General features: G+C 43.4%; 1 protein-coding gene across 6 annotated transcripts in view; it reads left to right on the top strand.

Annotated features, from left to right (window-relative positions):
• The window catches only part of LOC121284064 (protein furry homolog), a 520,851-nt gene that overhangs the window by 353,200 nt on the left and 146,962 nt on the right, over window positions 1–20,689 (top strand). For all 6 annotated transcript variants that reach the window (XR_005944426.1, XM_041199077.1, XM_041199078.1 and 3 more), the window contains exons 33-36: window positions 7,757–7,903; window positions 10,222–10,390; window positions 11,822–11,912; window positions 18,635–18,720. Coding sequence is in view for 5 of the 6 variants with exons in the window: in XM_041199077.1 (XP_041055011.1) it covers window positions 7,757–7,903; window positions 10,222–10,390; window positions 11,822–11,912; window positions 18,635–18,720 (493 nt within the window). In the remaining variant the exon portion in view is untranslated. The remainder of the gene's footprint in view (window positions 1–7,756; window positions 7,904–10,221; window positions 10,391–11,821; window positions 11,913–18,634; window positions 18,721–20,689) is intronic.

Below are 20,689 nucleotides of genomic sequence, written 5' to 3'. Positions count from 1 at the left end.
TTGCTCTCCCATTCTTTTTTCGCCCCCACTCTGCAGCTGAGCCACTCGTGGTCCCACGGACTTGGCTGTTGCTGCATTCCCCTGAGAAACCATCTCCCTCAGGAGTATCCAAAACTGAAAATCTGTTAGAGAAAAAGATGGATCCCAAGGAGTCCTGCACTACCTTTTACTCATGTTTCGAACCCACCCAGGATTACAGGTATCTCCGGGACATAAAACGTTTCTCAGACTGCTGTTCCCGTCGCATTCTGAGATCCACACTCAGTACCATGCGCCGCGATATGAACACACTCGACCTCTCCCTCCAGCAGCACTGCCGTACCCTTTTTCAAAGCTGCACGTGCCCCCAGTTTCATTTTATTCTTCATCTCATCCGACGCCTCAACAAGAAACTTTTTCTCTTTCTCTCAAGTGCTAAGGAATGCAGGCTCCAACAACTCATCGACACCAACACCCATCCAGGATCCTCCACCCCTGCCTGTCCCTCCGTCCCCACACCATCTTCCAATCCCAGCCCCGGCCGTGTATTCACTATACACCCTGACCTTCCCCTCTCCAACGCTGAACGTTCAGTGCTCAGCAAAGGATTTAGTTTCATACCCTTATGCCCTCATCTCAATTAATTTCGGGCTCGGCACGATGCTGAACTCTTCTTCTGCCGTCTTCATCTCCGGGCTCACTTCTTTGGGCAGGAGTCCTCTCCCCGTTCAACGGATCCTTTTACCCACATCCAATATTCTCCCTCCACCTGGACCCCTCCCTCTAGATTCTAACCTTCTCTTGATCTTTGCATTGAGAACTGTCAGCGTGACATTAGTCGTCTCAATTTCTCTGCTCCTCTCACCCATTCTAATCTCTCTCTCTCTGAACTTGCTGCACTCCGTTATCTCAGGTCCAACTCTATCATTGTCATCAAACCCGCTGACAAGGGTGGTACTGTTGTTATCTGGCGCACTGACCTCTACCTCGTGGAGGCTGAGCGTCAACTCGCAGACACTTCCTCCCCCTGGACCATGACCCCATCACTGAACATCAACCATTGTTTCCAGGACGGTCACTGACCTCATCTCTTCTGGAGATCTTCCTTCCACAGCTTCCAACTTGATAGTCGCCCAACCTCGGATGGCCTGCTTCTACCTCTTATCCAAAATCCACAAACAGGACTGTCCTGACAGACCGATTGTGTCAGCCTGTTCCTGCCCCATGGAACTCATTTCTCGCTATCTTGACTCCATTATCTCTCCCCTTGTCCAGTCCCTTCCCACCTACATCCGTGATTCCTCTAACACCTTACGTGACATCAACAATTTCCAGTTCCCTGGCCCCAACTGCCTCCTCTTCACCATGGACGTCCAATCCCTCTACACCTCCATCCCCCACCAGGAGGGACTGAGGGATCTCAGCTTTTTCCTCAAACAGAGGCCCGAACAATCCACATCCACCACTACTCTCCTCCATCTGGCTGAACTTGTTCTCATACTGACCAATTTCTCCTTAAACTCCTCTCACTTCCTCCAAATAAAAGGTGTGGCTATGGATACCCGCATGGGCCCCAGCTATGCCTGTCTCTTTATGGGGTATGTGGAACATTCCTTGTTCCAACCCTACTCCAACCCCCTCCCACAACTGTTTCTCTGGTTCATCAATGATTACTTCGGTGCTGTTTCATGCTCTCGTCTGGACCTGGAAAAATTTATTAAATTTGCTTTCAATCTCCACCCCTCCATCATTTTCACATGGTCCATCTCTGACACTTCCCTTCCCTTCCTTGACCTCTCTGTCTCAGTTTCTGGTGATAGACTGTCCACCAATATCCATTACAAGCCTACCAACTCCCACAGCTACCTCGACTACAGCTCCTCACACCCCGCTTCCTGTAAGGACTCCATCCCATTCTCTCAGTTCCTTCGCCTCCGTCGCACCTATTCTGATGATGCCACTTTCAAAAACAGTTCCTCTGACATGTCCTCCTCCTTCCTTAACCGAGGTTTTCCAACCATGGAAGTTGACAGGGCCCTCAACCGTGTCTAGCCCATCTCCCGCGCATCCGCCCTCACGCCTTCTCCTCCCTCCCAGAAACATGATAGGGTCCCTCTTGTCCTCACTCATCACCCCACAAGCCTCCGCATTCAAAGGATTATCCTCCGCCATTTCTACCAACTCCAGCATGATGCCACCACCAAAACACATCTTCCCTTCACCCCCCCCCCTCCCCTCCACCCCCGGCGGCATTCCGTAGGGATCATTCCCTTCGTGACACCCTGGTCCACTCTTCCATCACCCCCTACACTTCAACCCCCACCTATGGCATCTCCCCAAGCAAACGCAAAATATGCAACACCTGCCCCTTCACTTCCTCTCTCCTCACCGTCCAAGGGCCCAAACACTCCTTTCAAGTGAAGCAGTATTTCACTTGCATTTCCCCCAACTTAGTCTACTGCATTCGTTGCTCCCAGTGGGGTTTCTTCTACATTGGAGAGACCAAATGCAGACTGGGTGACCACTTTCCAGAACACCTTTGGTCTGTCCGCAAGCATTACCCAGACCTCCCTGTCACTTGCCATTTTAACACTCCACCATGCTCTCTTACCCACATGTCTGTCCTTTGCTTGCTGCATTGATCCAGTGAAGCTCAACGCAAACTGGAGGAACAGCACCTCATCTTCCGACTAGGCTCTTTACAGCCTTCCAGACTGAATATTGAGTTCAACAACTTTAGATGTTAAACTCCCTCCTCCAACCCCACCCCCTTTCTGTTTCTTCCCCCTCCCTTTTGTTTTTTCCAATAATTTATATAGATTTTTCTATTCTTTTCCCACCTATTTCCATTATTTTTAAATGTATTCCACCCATCGGTTATTTCACCCCACCCCCACCAGAGCTACCTTGCTTGTCCTGCTCTCCACTCTTAATTAGCACATTCTTTTAAATAATATCACCACCTTCAACACCTCTTTGTTCTTTTGTCTGTGACATCTTTTGGTTATCTCCTCCTATCACTGCTTGCTTGTCCCAACAAACCCCACCCCCAATTCTTCCCCCCACCCCCCAAACCAGCTTATATTTCACCCCTTTCCCATTTCTACTTAGTTCTGTTGAAGGGTCATGAGGACTCTAAACGTCAACTTGCTCTTCTCCACCGATGCTGCCAGACCTGCTGAGTTTTTCCAGGTATTTCTATTTTTGATTTGGATTTCCAGCATCCGCAGTTTCTTGTTTTTATCTACCTTTTACTCTGTGTGGGGGTCACCCATTCCCCTTCTGCCTGTGCACTCTTTACCTGTGGTGTGACCACCTCGCTGTACATGCTATCCACAAAAATCTCATCCTTGCAGATGGTCCACAGTGACTCCAGCCGCAGCTCTAGCTCCAAAACGCACATTTTGAGTAGCTGCAGCTGAAGACACTTCCTGCACGTGTTTGCCCTAGACACTGGAAGTGTCCCTGATTTTCCACATCGCACAAGAGGAAGTCTCCACTTGCTGAACTGCACTGCTATGCCTTACCCTTAAGTTACTCCCTTTATGTTTACTTTCTCTAGTTTATAGAATATTAAGGACAGAAGAAATATTCACCAGGTACTACTTAACAAGGCCACCGCTCTTCACCGAGCCCCAGCTTCAGCACTCCAGTCCTCCTCAGCTGCCCCGGATCTGTTTCCCCTTTATACTCTTTGGAGTATTCAAATTAAACAAACTAAACAAATTGAGGGTTGGGTGGGGCAGAAATAGACCCTTAAAGGGACAACCAAAAACAAACTCTGAAAGAAAACTTACAAACTTCAAATCAAAAATATGGTTCTGGGAAGAAATGATGCACCCCAGCTCCCGCAGTGCACTCTGATCACGGAAGGCCTCCAACATGCTGGCAGACACCACCTGCTCCTTCCCCAGGGACACCCTGCCACGGACGAAGAGGGGAAGGCAGTCAAGCTAGACAACCCCCTTGACTGCCTGGACCTGTTAAAGGCCAAGCCCAAGAGGAGGTCCTCCTCCTTCCTCACTCCCCCTCCGCAACAGGTGTGTTTCCCCTTTATATGTACCCAGTGATGTGCTTAATCCATTAATATCTAATTACTAACTTAATCACTTGTTGATTAATTACTATTTCCTATCCTAACAAGCCAACCTTTTATGCATGCCAATATGTTACCTCCTGCACCATGAGGTTTTATTTTTCACAATAACCTTTGATGCGGCACCTTATCAAATGCCTTCTGGAAAACTAAATACAGTACATCCACCAGTTCCCCTTTATCTACAGCATCTGTTACTTATTCAAAGAACTCCAATAAATTGGTTAAACATTATTTCCCTTGCACAAAACCATGTTGACTCTGCCTGATTACTCTGAATTTTTTCAAGTGCCCTGCTATAAGGTCTTTAATAGCTTTTAACATTTTCCCTATGACAGATATTAAGCTAACTGGCCTGTAGTTTCCTACTTTCTGTCTCCCTCCCTTTTGGAGTAAAGAAGTTACATTCAATATTTTCCAATCTAACTCTCTTTTAGATGTTATGTTGTCTGCCTCAACAAGCACTTATTATAAAACATTCTGGGATAGAAATTGTTTGCATCTGTTTTTGGGTGCATGAGTCTCCTTAGAGCTCTAACATGCAAACCTAGCCAGGTTGCACTTCTTGGATATCTGAAAGGAGAAATACAAAAGGATAAGGTTGTAGAATAGGCAGGGGGGAATGTATGAGGTCCATGCTTACACCATTTGTCGCTTATAAATCAGATAAGAATGTGAAATGGGGACGATGGCGTCCCATTAATGACAAACACCATCTCCTCCATGGAGGTGGGGCATATAAGCATGCCTATCCAGTTGTATCCTACTTCATTCAGTTGTGCGCAACCTTCTCCTGCAAGAGAGTGAGGAATGTATGATTGAATATTGTGAGTTTAATTGATATGACAGTCTTGATTGAATAGCTGACATTGTGTACAAGCTATGAGATTTGGGTGTGAGGCCTACAGCTGTGCTTTCTTTGTAAGAGTACAGTGGATTATGTGAACGTCAAGTATGTGTCCTGAGTGATTCGGGTGTGGTGCATTGGTGCAATTGGTAGGATGTGGTATTTGAAGATGCCTGTGTGTGAACTCTTGTGATACTGTATCCAGATCCTTGGGTCTTGACTCCTGCCAGTAATCTCCATGGCTATTTGCTCCAACTGCCTTCTCATTGTGTGAATGCAGGGCCTGTTAGCGCTCTGCAGATGGAAAACATCACTCTTTCCATCTCCTCCACCAAAGCCCCCAGGGCAGCATCTGAAAACCTTGGATTCCATTCTCTCCCATGATGTGCTATGTTTTAATGTTTCCCAGATCAGATTCACTTCTTACACAATGCCAGCACCTGTTCCAACCAGAATACACCTCCCTTTGAGGTACAGAATTGCTTTAAGTAGTGTAGGCTGGCTTTAAGTGGTGATTTCCACTCATGATATGGCCTGTCTGCTGCATCAGCCAATCAACAACACAGTCAGCACCAGCTGAACGCTGAAATTGTTGAAATGAGCAGGTTGCATGAATTTGGCAACTCTGTGCTACCTACTTTGGAATCAATGGGTTTATCATGAATCATGATCCCAGTGCCTGTCCCAGCCACCCATTTTCTAATAACAGTCTGTGAAATTGGTTATAAATTCCCCTTCGTACTTGTAGTTATAATCTTACTATTCACTAACTGGTGTAAATATCTTCAACTATCAGCCGCATAGCAGCACAGGACTTGTTGACTGAAAAGAGGGACATGTTGCTGAAGCTTTTCGTATTGCATTCATCAGGACAAACGTAAGAATGGCAAATTTCAATTGGTCAGAACAATTTGTACTACAGGAGATAAGGGTGCTGATTAGTTGGCAAGCCATCTCTGATTGCCCAAGGCATTGCCATAGAGAAAGCAATGGGGAACTATAGCTCCCCAAGCTCCCAGGTAATTCAAAAAAGGCACAAGGCTTGAATATATTCCTTATGTTTGCAATGAGCTGTAGCTATTAGGACACTCAGGGTTTTTCAGCAAGTGCTGCTCAATTGCAGAATCATGTCTAATATAGACATTTTGTTCGGGTTTTGCAAGCGCGTGTTAATCAGACCCATGCCGATTGGTGAAATTAAAACCAAGACACAGCTGCTTTCTTTGCTTGAGAGCGTTTGTTGACTTAGTTCAGTAAATATTACTCCCGCTCCCAGTGTCCCAGCTGTCCCCATTTATAGGTGTACACAAACCCATCATTTGTTTAACAATATAATTGCTATTAAACATTAACAATGTAATTAATAAGACATCGACAGCACGGGCTGGTTGAGTATGATCTGTACTCTGCCTATTATGAACATGCTGTTTAATTCAATCAGCCAATCATAGAGACATGTAGCCTATGTACCTGACACTGAACACTGAAATTCATACAGAACATTGCTCAATTGTGTGGCATCACAAAAGCAAAATGTCTACTGTTAGATATGATTCTGTGGCAGCACTTGCTGAACAATCCTGAGCACACTTATAGCTACACTAACAACAAATTAAAGATAAGCAGTCAAGCTCCTAATATAGCTCATTTACACTTGTTAGAAGTGACACTCATTCATATGCAACGACCCATTCTCTGCAAACAAAAGGAATATATTCAAGCCTTGTGCCTTCTTAGTTTTACTGTGAGCTTGAGAGCCAATGGTTTCCCCTTTGCTTTCAACATGGCAATGCCTCAGCCAATCAGAGTCAACTTGCCAACCAATCACCACCCTTTTCTCCTGTAGTAAAAATTTTAGCTATCATTTGAAATATGGCATCCTTAAATTTGTCCTGATGAGTAAAAGACAAACAGCTTCGGTAACATAACAAAAACAGAATTACCTGGAAAAACTCAGTAGGTCTGGCAGCATCAGCGGAGAAGAACAAAGTTGACGTTTCGAGTCCTCATGACCCTTCTTGAGGACTCGAAACGTCAACTTTGTTCTTCTCTGCCAATGCTGCCAGACCTGCTAAGTTTTTCCAGGTAATTCTGTTTTTGTTTTGGATTTCCAGCTTCCACAGTTTTTTGTTTTTAGCTTTGGTACTATGTCTCTCCTTTCAGCAACATCTTTAATTGTGTATCCCTTGAAAATCCTTCATAATATTGGAAACCTCTATTAGAACCCTCTGGGTAATTTTAATCTATCCCACCCGATGGGTAATTAGCAGCCAATTACATTGGCTGCCCATTTTACACCCCATCCAATTTGAACTTCCAGTCATTTGTGCATTGAAGTTTGAATTCCTTGTATTCTGTGCCTTGTGAATCGGGAACAATAAGGTGTCCATTGTATTTAAAAATAACCCAATTGACATCGTTGTTATCACCCCGCTTCTTTATCAATCTTCGTAGCCATTTCAGTGATGGTTGAATCAGCTAGCGAACTTCTGTACAAAAAAATCCCTGATCCTATTGAGGCTAACCTCAATATTTCAAGCCTTTCTGTACATCTAGCACCTCTCAATCCTGCAGTTGTTCTAGTGAATCTGTGGCTGAGAAGCTCCTTGGGGATATTTTCACTGCTCTTTCCATGGATCTTAAATATTTTTCAAAATGGGAAGGATATTATTGAAAGGCATAGAAACATTATGATAATTAAATATTGCTGATAGACTTGTTTTCAAAAAGTTGAATCAGATCAGCCTCAAAAGCTGCCACCTGTGTGAACTTGCTCATAATTTGAGTCCAAATCTACAATTACAACCAATCTTTTTTTTTTGTTCTTTTTCCAGTATGGAGATGAAGTTCCTGGATCAGAAATGGAAAATGCCTGGAACGCACTGGTAGACAATGAAAAATGGAGCAATAATCTCAGGATTGCTCTGCAATTTCTGATCAGTCTTTGTGGAGTTAGCAGTGATACATCCCTTCTGTTGTATGTGAGTAGATTAGGACAACAACAGATATGATGTACAAGGATTAGAATTTTCAAATCTTGCTGAAAAGAGACACATATTGCCAAAGCTTTTTGTCTTCCACTTATCAGGACAAAAGCAAGAATGCCAAATTTCTAATGATCACAACAGGGCTGAACTGCCTGCATTCATCATTATGCCACTCTTCACAAATGGTAGCTCAGCAGTGTGAATGGCACAGCTATGCCATCAATCATAGAGTAATTTATAGTACAGAAAGAGGCAATCGTCTATCAAGCCCATGCCAGCTCCCCACAGAGCAAACCAGTCAGTCCTACTCCCCTGCTTGATCCCCATAATCCTGCAGTCTTATTTCCTTCAAATGCCCATTCAATTTCCTTTTGAAGTAATTGATTGTTTCACTTCCACCACCCCTGTTGGCAGTGAATTCCAGCTCATGACTACCCAATGCATAATAAAAAGTTCTTCCTCACATTCCCCCTGCACTCTTGCTCAAAATCTTAAATCTATGTCCCCTTCTATCATCAGCTAATGAGAAGAGTTTTCTCCCTGTCTACCTTATCTAAACCTGTAATAATCTTGTATGACTCAGATCAGCTGCAAAAGGTTTTGTAACCAACCTTCACTATAGGTATGAAGCTGCCACTGGAAATCAAAGTCATCTCCTCTCTTAACTTTCCCTCCTCCACTTCTTTCTAAGCAGCATAGGATCATCTCTTGGATCAGCCAACTTGTTGCCATAAATGTACCAAACAAGTTATTCCAGTTATTACCATTGCGGCATAGCTATGTCTTCCCAGACTTTAAAGATTTAGGTACTCCATGGTGCAGCAGGGCTGACACTTCCAACTACATTCCCACAGAGTAACAATAAGAGTACAGCATATCTGTTCAGTTTCACCACAGTGCTTGATTTCCCAAAGAACAAAAAATCATTGTCCATCCCTGAAGCACTCTATGCAGCAAGTTATAGCTTCTTCTTTAATACCACCATTTGCTCCACCTGATCTATCTGGTACAATCTGGTAAAGTTTACTGACTGTATTCTCCAAGGTGTGTACAGTTGCACTGGTAATTTCAAATGTTAATTAGTGTTCTGTGAGGAGTTTCTTCTGGATTATTGTCTTTGCTGACACTGATCTTACTGGTCTACAAATACCAGAAGAGAAATTATAGGAAAGGATAATATAATGGTGGGCATCATGTATTATTGAACACAAAGGCCTAAGGTCTGCAACATGCCAGAGATGCCTAGCATACCCCATCACAGGTAACATGTGCATAGTGGTTACAACCTGTGGGCTAGGCTCATTGGATGTATGATGTTGATACAGTTGATATAACCATCACATAATGTGACTGAAGCATATTGGCGACACTCCATTCCATTTGGAACAGGCATTGTAGGCACTATAAAGGAAACTTCTGTTATAAGCCAAAAATTAATCCAAGAACCTGTGCCCTTTCATACTCTTGCCCCTCTCCCATTCCATACATTGGCTCTCAATCCCTCAACAACTCAAGTTTACAATTATCATGATTATGTTTAAATTCCATCATGGTCTCACTCTCCCTATCTTATAACCTCCTCCATTATTAAACAACACTAAAATACCCTGTTGCTCTGATTCTGGCATCTCATGCATTTTCCCTCCACTTTCGACTCACTCTTCCGTTGGCAGCCATGCCTCACCTACCCAGTCTCTATGCTCTGTAGCTACCTCCATACTTCTCTATTAGATCCCCTTTTTTCTAATGATTATTATATATTTTATATATTTTTTTTATTTTCCCACCTATTTCTATTATTATTTTTAAAATTTATTTCCATCCATTGTTGTATCTCCATCTTTTAGCCTATTTCGATCCCTTCCCCTCCACCCCACCTCCACTCGGGCCATCTGTCATTTGCTGATCCTGCGTTCTACCCTTAATGTCACCATTAGCACGTCTTTTAGCTAATATCACTATCGCCGACACCCCTTTGACCTTTTGTTTATGGCATCTTTGGCAATCTCTCCTTTGCCTCCACCTATCACTGGCCTTCTATCCAGCTCCACCTGTCCCACCCCCCTTAAACAGGTTATATTTCACCACATTTCTTATTCCTCTTTAGTTCTGATGAAGAGTCATACAGACTTGAAACGTTAACTCTGTCTTCCTTTCCACAGATGCCATCAGACCTGAGCTTTTCCAGCAATTTTTGTTTTTGTTCCATGTTTCCTTACCTTACTGTAAAATGCATTCAAAATTTTTCTACATTAAATGTGCAATATTAAAGTTGTCATTTCAATAATATATCTGAATCTATCACATTTCAGATAAAGAAAGTAGTAATATACTTATGTCGTAACAACACTATTCAGACAATGGAAGAGTTGTTGTTTGAGATGCAACAGACAGAGCCTGTAAACCCTGTTGTCCTGCATTGTGATAATCCACCTTTTTACCGCTTTGCTGCAAGCAACAAAACTTCCACAGTTGCATCAGGTGAGATGTTTTTTAATGGATCTTGGTGCACTGTAAGATCTTTGTGAAAGGCTGCCAATTGTTGATGTCAGGTGTAAGCCTTGACTCAGCAATGGCACTCTCACCTTCAAGTCAGAAGGTTCTGGATTCAAGTTCCTCTCCAGAGATTCAAGCGCATAATCTAGGCTGGCACTTCCATGCAGCACTGAGGAAAATGCTTTCTTTTGGATGATACGTTCTTCCAAAGCCTTTACTGCTCTTTCAGAGACATATTGGAACTCTTCTTGTCCCTAGACAGCTCTCCGCAGCTACAGTGTTGCTTTCCTGTTTTGACTACAAAGAATACACCACCTCTTTATGCTGTTGCATACTTAAGCTGTAGTAGCTCTGTGTTTCCTCTCTGCTAACTGGTGAGTTGCCTGTGGCAAGCAAGCTTCTTGCTGGCAGCTTGTCTCAACCTTGCAATTAGAGATAACATGAAAAATAGAAATGAGTCCCCAGCTGACTCCTCCGGCTGGCCGTTGCTCTTGCCTCACTCACCTCAAAACAGTTCCCATTACATTCCAGGTGTCATTAAAATACATCTTATTGATATTCATAGAACAGAAGCTCAAAGTGAAATATAAATGATCTGTGTCTAAATTTCCAATGCATTTGCAATCCCATAAGACAATCTTCAACTCTCCTTATGCGCAGCATTCAAAAACTTACTGCTCTTGTTGGTATTTAAATTTAGTGGTTAGTGGGGAAATTCATTGTTAGCATTTGCTTTTGTCTTACTTTCACATTGAATTGTGGAGATAGGTTAAAGCCAATGGCTTTAAAAAAGAAATTGGAGCAATTGATTAAAACATGGAATTGGTTGTAATCATGTCCTCCTCAACATAGCAAGACTCCACGTTATAAAAAAAAATCCAAATTGCTCTTTGTGATATTAGCATAGAGATGCTTAGTATATTTCTATAACATTTCTTTGTTTGCTCCTTTAACACAGATGTTAACTTGTTTATTTCAAACAAAATATAATTAGATATAATCTTATGGAGCACAAACAGAAATGCTGGAGACTAAGTCAGCAGATCAGTTCTGAGGAAAATTATACCTGACACAAAAACTGACCCATGTTTTTTATCAGGATGTTGTCTGCTTTCAGAGTTATAGCATTTCTGTGGCATTCCAGGGGTCTATCGGAGCAGGAGGCTCCATCCCCAAAGAGGGAGCTGTGGGCATGAAAGGCCCCACCAGTGCACTCAGAGGGGTTTTCCCTCTGAATAGAGGAGTCTACAAACTGTTTTATCTATGTGGTGTTATTTTTAATATTTTAATTTCCTTTGGTCCATTTGTCCATTAACCAGTCTTTCAATAACAGGAAAATATACTCTTACCAGCTTGTTAAAGCTATTCTTGAGTAACCTCTGTCATTGTAATTATTAAATATAATTCTTGTTACAGGAACTACATCTAGCACCAACACTCTGGTAGCTGGGCAGGAAAGTTTCCCAGAAATGGATGAAGGACGAACGATGAAAGAAACTGATGAAAGGTTTGTGTGAAATCCTAAATGTCATCAATAACTCAGTGCTAAAAGTTGCTGTACAGTAATTTTTCGATAAGTGGAAGCTAAATAGTGATGGATTTAGATTTGTAGCAGCGTAGTTTAAAGTTCAGGGAAAAAGACCCCTTCACAAATAATTTTTTCTACATGACAAAATATAAATTGTATCCTAATGTAGAGCCTATGTAGTGAAGAAAGTTTGAAGAATGGTGTGTTTATTTGTCTCAGCATATTCTACTTAATGTGAAGGCTTAAAGAATATTGGGGGAGTTCATTTCCACAGATAAGAGACGGAAAACACACCATTGCTTTGACGGATGGGTGTTCAGCAAGTGAAAAAAAAGACTGGTTTACAGTTTAGGTTTCTGTCATCTCTTGTGACATTAGGCCAAGTCTTGATTTGCATAACTGATTGGAAACACCACATATGAAGTCAGTATTGGAGGGATGGCTGGAGGCATTAGCTTTGTGCTGCACTTGCTTGTCCTAAAGGCATTTGACTCTGTTCTCCTCGAAAGTCGAAATCACTTGATGACAGAAACTTCTCCATTTGGGTCTGTCCAAGTTTGTTTTTTCCCATGTATTGGGATTCAGATTGCAAGCCCTGAAGTTGGCTTTCAGATTGTTTTTATATCTAGTTTGGGGACATCCTGTGGTCCGGGTTCCCATGCTCAGCTGGCTGTAGAGTACTGCGTTTGGTATATGAGAATCTTCCATGCAAACCACATGATCAACCCAGCAAAACTGAACTCTCGTGATCATGCTCTTATTGTCAGGTATGCAGCACTTAGCAAGAACCGCGATGTTGGAGATTTTGTCCTGCCACCTGAGGCTGCAAATAGATCTCAAGACAGCAGCAGTGAAATGCTTCTAGTTGTTTTATGTGATGGTGGCAAGTTGTCCAAGTCTCATACCCATAAAGAAATGATGTAGAACCACTGCCTTGTAGACTTTGATCTTTGTTCTGAGACAAACTCCATGTTCTTTCCAAAGTCTGAGTGAGCCTACCAAACACTGAGCTTGTTCCTTCCAGGCGATGGTTGATTTTGTCATCCAGGAAGCGTTATTGGGGAGGATGCTCCCAAGATAGCAAAACTTCTGTGCTGAATGGAGGGGTTTGTTGTTGATAGCGATTGTGAGGTCTTGGAGTACGTGGCCGGGATGGGTTGATACAAGATCTCAATCTCCTTCGGTCTTATTGTCAGGCCAAAGTGTTCTGAGGCATCTGAGCGATTAACAAGCAGCTTGAATGCCCTCTGGAGTATGTGCTAAGAGAGCACAGTCGTCCGCGAACAAGAGTTCACTCAGTAACTGTTCGGTAACCTTTGTGCAAGTCTTGAGCCTTTGCAAGTTGAAGAGGTTGCTGTCTGCCCTGAATTTAATGTGCACACCTGTGTCAAGATCTTTGAGTGCGTACAGGAGCATGGTCAAGAAGTATATGCCAAACAGAACTGGAGCGAAAACATAGCCTTGCCATTCGTGACAGGAAAAGCATCCAATGACATACCACTTTGCATCACACTGGCCATCATGCCATCATGAAACGAGTGAATGACACTGATCATCTTTCCAGGGCAAATATATTTGTACAAAACCTTCTACCTGCCTTCCTGGGTTTTTTTTATCCGTTCTTGGGATGTGGGCGTCACTGGCTAGGCCAGTATTTATTGTCCATCCCTAATTGCCTTTGAGAAGGTGGTGGGGAACCACTACCTTGAACTGCTGCAGTCTGTGTATTGTAGGAACACCCAAAGTGCTCTTAGGAAGGGAGTTCTAGGATTTTGACCCAGTGACAGTGAAGGAACAGCGATTAGTTCCAAGTCAAGATGGTATGTGACTTGGAGAGGAACTTGCAGGGAGTGACGTTCCCATGCATCTGCTGCCCTTGTCCTTCTAGGTGGCAGAAGTGTGGGTTTGACAGGTTCTGTTGAAGGAGCCTTGGTGAGTTGCTGCAGTGCATTCTTGTAGATGGTACACACTGCTGTTACTGTGCATCGGTGGTGGAGGGAATGAATGTTGAAGATGGTAGATGGGGTGCCAATCAAGCAGGCTGCTTTGTCCTGGATGTTGTTGAACTTCTTGAGTGTTGCTGGAGCTGCACTCATCCAGGCAAGTGGAGAGTATTCCATCACGCACCTGACTTGTGCCTTGTGGACAGGTTTTGGGAAGTCAGGTGAGTTACTCCCCACACAATTCCCAGCCTCTGACCTGTTCTTGTAGCCTCAGTATTTATATGGCTGGTCCATTTCAGTTTCTGATCAATGGTAACCTCCAGGATGTTGATAGTAGGGGTTTCAGCGATGGTAATGCTATTGAATGTCAAGGGGAGATGATTAGATTCTCTGTTGTTGGAAATGGTCATTGTCTGGCAGTCTGGCACTTGTGTGACATGTACTTGCCATTTATCAGCCCGAGCCTGAATATTGCCCTGGTCTTGCTGCATATGGACACGGACTGCTTCAGTATCTGAGGAGTCACAAATGATGCGGAACATTGTACAATCATCCGTGAACATCCTCACTTCTGACTTCATGATGGAGGGAAGGTCATTGATGAAACTATTGAAACTGGTTGGGCCTAGGACACTACTGAGGAACTCACTACCCTGAGGAACTACTGCAGCGATGTCCCAGAACTCAGATGATTGACCCCCAACAACTACAACTGTCTTTGTACTAGGTATGACTCCAAGCAGTGTAGAGTTTTCTCCCTGATTCCCATTGACTGCAGTATTGCTAGGGCTCCTTTATGCCACACACAGTCAAATGCTGCCTTAATATCAAGGACTGTCTCTTTCATCTCACCTCTTGAGTTCAGTTCTTCTGTCCATGCTTGGACCAAGGCTGTAATGAGGTCACAAGCTGAGTGACCTTGGCGGAACCCAAATTGAGTGTCAGTGAACAGGTTATTGCTGAGTTAAGCGTCGCTTGATAGCACTGTTGATGACCCCTTCCATCACTTCACTGATGATTGAGAGTAAACTGATGGGGTAGTAATTGGCCAGGTTGGATTTGTCCTGCTTTTTGAGGACAGGATGTATCTGGGCAAGTTTCCACATTGTGGAGTAGATGCCAGTGTTGTAGCTGTAATGGAACAGCTTGGCTAGTGGCACGGCTAGTCCTGGAGCTCAAGTCTTCAGTACTGTTGCCAGAATGTTGTCAGGGCCTGTAGCCTTTGCAGTATTCAGTGCCTTCAGCCATTTCTTGATATCACATGGAGTGAATCAAATTGGCTGAAGACTGTCACCTGTGATGCTGGCGATCTAAGGAGGAGGCCAAGATAGACCATCCTTTCGGCACTTCTGGCTGAAGATGGCTGCAAGTACTTCAATCTTGCTTACTGTGTATAAAGGTCCTTATTTTAATCGTGGGACTTTTCTTGAATTTGACATGCTGCAAAGATCATGTCCACTGCTCCCTGCCCTGCATGGAAGTCACATTGTGATTCTAGGTACACAAAGTCAATGTGGTGAGTGACAATCTGATTAAAAATAACTCTTGCAAGAATTTTCCTGCTTTGAAAGAAGTGATATTCCAGGATGATTGTCCCAGATAGACTTGTTCCCTGTCTGTTTGTAGAGATGAGTTATGGAGGCTTCCATGTAGCCTTGGGGCACACGCCCTGGTTCCAGATTAGGCAGACGAGACTAGTGAGTTTCCTAATCATGGGAGTTATTCCATACTTGAATATTTAAGATGGGATGCCATCAGCTCCCTGGAACTTGCCCATAGAAAGCTGTTTTATGGTCTTTGTGACTTCCGCTTGAGAAGGTTCAAAAGCAAGCTCATCCAGTGTGAGGTGCTGTGGAAGTGACTCAGTGGTACCATTGCACATCATGGATTGTTGGTTTAGGAAGTTCTTGAAGTAATTACTGCCCAACAAGAGAGAATCTCATATCTATTTGTTTGGAGCTGATTGCCATCTGCTGAGAGGATGGGTGCCATACCATTGGTTTTTGGCCATAGACTGAGCGCAGGCCTTCATCTAGAGCCTTCAGGTCATTTTTATTGGCAGCTGCTTGAAGATTACTAGCCATATTTTCCCATCATTGGTTCTTCATCTCTCTTAAGTTGGCCTGCAGCATGCGTTTTGCGTGATGATATTTGGCAATCCTTGCTGGTGATTTCTTGTCAGACAGGTAAGATTTGTGAGCATCATGTGCTTCGTCTTGAAGCTTGCCTATGTCTTATTCATATTGTCAAACCAGTCTTGCTGCTTCCATTTAACAAATCCAGGGCCATCAGATGCGGTGCTGTAAGTAACATCCTTTAACTTTTTCCAAGAATCTTCAATGGCAGTATTGTCCTCTGGGGTATCAGCAGTTCCTGTGGTGAGCTTGTGTTCCAGATCTTGTATTTTGGCCAGGTTTTAACAATAGTTACATCAAGTTTCCTTTGTGGCTTGTCTCTGTGCTGAAGTGCCTTAGATTTTATCTCCGAAGACACAATACTCCTGACAAGCCTATGGTCAGACCGGCGTTCTGCACCTCCAAGGGAGCAGGTAGAGCGCATGTCCTTGCGATTTCTCTGTTGTACAATTACGTAGTCAAACATGTGCCAGTATTTGGATCTGGGGTGCATCCATGTTGTTTTCAGTTTGTCTGCTTGCTGGAAGACTGTGTTTATGATGGTCATGTCATACCTGCTGCACTTATAGAAAAGGAGCTGGCCATTGAAGTTTGCTCTGCTAATACAGTGTTGTTCTCGTACTGCTCTTCATGTATTACAGTCTGAGCACACTCGGGCATTGAAATCACCAAGAATAACATGTTTGCCCTGGTGGGGGGGGGGTACGCCAATTATCTTGCTCAGGTCATCATAGAATGCTATGTTCAGTAAATTATACCCCTTCCTATAGGCTATAAAGGTATTATTATCTGACATTATTTGGTCTGGGGGTAAATGAAGGACAACGAATGCAATTATATTGCTGCAAGGGAAGACATGATACCAAAGTTTTTCGTCTTACACTCATCAGTGTTAAGGTCAGTGTTCATGCATTGAATAAAGGACAAATCTGAAACCAGTCTTTTCCTTAACACAGGTTTATTTACAAAACCACAGAGCACCGGCACTGACTTCCCTTTTCCTCCCCCTGCACCAGTGTAACTCTTTCGAGTACAAACCCGTTTCCATCTGTTTCAGATGAAGTTACATTGTTTCATAGTTTGCCATTGTGAGATTTGAACTCTTGATCTTAGGGTTACAAACCCAGTACCATAACCACTTGGCTATTTAGGCCAAGCCTGCACCAGTGTAAACCAGTTCTTATATACTTAAGAATAATTCCCTAATCTTTCCCCAATTAGTAACAGCTGCCCTCACTTACAAACTGCATGCACTTCATTGTAACAGGATTCCAACATTAACAATCAGGGCATATGCAAGAATGCCAAATTTCAAACAATCACAACAATTTATACTACAGGAGCAAAGGGTGCTGATTGTCAGGGACTGACAAGTCTACTCTGATTGGCCAGTGCGTTGCCTTGAAGCAAGACTTGGGGCTGGGGGGTGGGCACCATATGTGGAAAGGGGCTGGGCTGGGCTTCGCTTCGCTTCCCCCCCACCCCTGAATTTTTCCTGACAGCCTCAAAATGAAGCTGGATAGGAAGCAGCCCTTAAGTGACCAGTAATTGGTCCTCAGTTGTGACGAGGGCAGGCAGGCTGCACTCTGCCTTTCCTGCCCCCCCATAAAATTGCAGACAGTTGGGGACAGAAGGGAGAGTGGTGGGAGGGCTGCCTGGAGAATTTTACGGGTCCCCTGCCTGCAAACCTGTTGGCGGGGGCAATAAAATTGAGCCCAATAATCCTGGACAAAATTAATAGACAAGTATAGGATTAATTAAGGAAAGCCAGCACAGATTTGTTAAAGGCAAATCAGGTTTAACTAACTTGACTGAAATTTTTGATGAGTTAACAAAACAGGTTGATGAGGGTAATGCAGTTGATGTAGTGTATATGGACTTCCAAAAGGTGTTTGACGAAGTGCCACATGTATAGGTTTACCAGTAAATTGGAAGCCTGTGGAATAAAAGGGACAGTGGTAGCGGGGATACAAAGTTGGCTGAGTGACAGGAAACAGAAAGTAGTGGTGAATGATTGTATTTCAGCCAGGAAGAAAGCATACAGTGGGATTCATGAGGGGTTAGTATTAGATCTGCTGCTTTTCTTTTTTAATGTTAGACTTGGATAGAGCAACCTTGCAAATATGCCCAGCCGCAGTTGAAGAGGAAAGCAAGGAGTCGTGGGGAATGGGGAGGGGAGCGGCAGGATAGGAATAGTAGAATAGATTTTTGCCTGCAGCCCTGTTGGCTCTGTAAGTAGTTGCAGCACTGGGCCTAAATAACTCTAGGTGAGAGAGAAGGGAACAATTAGCCAAAGTGCCAAAGTTTTTACTCCTAACTGTTCATTCACCTTGCTCCAAAGTACAGAACTGTGGATACTGAGTGAGGACATGGTTGAGCACTCTGGGATTGGTTAAATAATGGTTACTAACCAAGCATACACATAAAGAATAACCTTGGGCTATACTAGAACTGCGGCTTGAATTACCACTTTTGGAAGAGAAAGGGGGTAAAAATTAGAGTATTCCCGAATAAATAAAGAATCATTTACGTTTTTCATTAATAGCTGCAAGTTCATCTTTTATGTCGCTAAAATACTCTGTTTTAGAATGTCAGTATGCAGATTTTTTCATATTTTCTTCAGGTTCAACAATGTTGCGATAAGAGCTCATGCTCGTCTTGAATCAAGGTACAGCAACAGCTCTGGTGGCTCCTATGATGATGAGAAAGGTAAAGGCTTCATTACTTATTATAGTCATTTGTTCATCTCAAACTGTTTGCAACTAGAAGTTGGCTAAATGGATTACTTCAGCTCCACTACTTCTCTACAAAGTAAATGTTTGCTCAAACTGAATTCAGTAATGCTGTCTGTGTGCATGTGCCAAGACTGAATGCTAGTATATGTTAAATGTTGCTTGAAAAAAACCATCAGTTTCTCCCTTGCATTGAGTGCCTTAAGTAATTGGTTCCAGGACTTCCTCCTGATTATTACGTTGGCTAGCACTTGCATATTTCCACACAAGGATCCATTTAGGTACAGCATCCTGTGTTTGATGTCATCAAGGAACTTCTAAAGACTGAAAAATTCTTCAGATGTTGTTGTAGCCTGCAAAGGCCTCATGGTTCACCTATTAGTCAAATACACATTTCAGCCAATTGAATCTGTGGAAATAAATCATACACCTCATAACAAACACAATCCATCAATAGTATTATCGAAATGTCATTAGTCAACCCAGAGATTAGCTCTCACTAGTCATAAATTGTACTTAAGCAAGTTCAGACACAAAAAAATCTTTCTGACACAGTATATTGAGTTCTACGACATTGGCATCTAGCTAGCAATGTGGAAAATTGCCCAGGGTTGTCCTGTCTGCAATAGGAAAATTGGACAAATTCAACCCAGCTAATTACTGCCCAACGTCTACTTGTGATCATCAGTAAAGTGAGGAAAGGTGTCATTGACAGTGCCATCTAGTGGCACTAACCTGCTCACTGATGCTCAGTTTGGGTTACGCCAGAGCCACTCAGCTCCTGATATCATTACAGCCTTGGTCCAAATATGGACAAAGGAGTTGAACTCGAGAGGAGAGGTGAAAGTGACTGCCCTTGACATCAAGGCAGCATTTGACAGTCTGTGACATCAAGGAGCCCTAGCAAATCTGAAGTCAATGAGAATCAGGAGTGGGGAGAAGATTCTCCATTGTTTGGACTCATACTTACAAGGAAGATGGTTGTGGTTATTGGAGGTCAGTCATCTCAGTTCCAGGACATCACTGCAGGAGTTATTCAGGGCAGTGTCCTAGGCCCAACCATGCTTCATCAGTGACCTTTCCTCCATCATAAGACCAGAAGTAGAGATGTTCACTGATGATTATACAATGTTCAGTACCATTTGCAACTCCTCAGGTACTGAAGCAGTCCATGTCCATATGCGGCAGTACCTGGTCAACATTCAGGCTTGGGCTGATAAGTGGCAAGTAACATTTGGGCCACACAAGTGCCAGGCAGTGATCATCTCCAACAATGATCACCTCCCCTTAACATTCAATATCAGTGCTGCCATGTTTGACCTTGCAGCTCCAGCTAGCATCCATTCTTAATCACGCACAGCTGAACGTGATTGCAGCAGCAGGAAGGACCACACCGCCACCCTCCCCCACCCCCACCCTCCCCCACCCCCACCCACCCCCTCCACCACCGCCAATGCTACATAAAGTAATTTTCAACTTTCAGGTCAGTTGCTGATTGATTTCTACTGCCTTTGGCTAAATTTGTAGAAGTGCTGAGTTTTCTAGTGCTGTTTAAAGTTGGTAAAGTTTATAGGGTGTGGTGTGTACATGCATGGACCATTCCAGAGGAGCCCTGCAGTACTCGCCAGAGCATGTGTTACGATTTGTCATGCTCTACTGCATCCTGCTGAACCTCACCATCATGAGGACACAGCCTTAGCCACAAGCTTTACAGCGAGTAGCTAAGGAGAATGAAATAGAGGAGGAAGAAAGGAAGAGGCAATCAAACCATCCCCCTTCTGGTTGGGCTGACCATGTTAACACATTCAATTGTGGTACCATTGAACGCAGCCCCAATTCCATATGTTACAACATTTATTATGAGGCTATACCCCTTTATTTTTGAAAATTTCAACTTTCAACTGACAGGAACTTTTGCAATTTGAACAGAGACAAAGCACATTTCC

Source organism: Carcharodon carcharias, chromosome 11, assembly GCF_017639515.1.
Source record: "Carcharodon carcharias isolate sCarCar2 chromosome 11, sCarCar2.pri, whole genome shotgun sequence".
Classification (NCBI taxonomy): domain Eukaryota; kingdom Metazoa; phylum Chordata; class Chondrichthyes; order Lamniformes; family Lamnidae; genus Carcharodon; species Carcharodon carcharias.
This window is presented reverse-complemented; position numbering and strand designations above follow the sequence as displayed.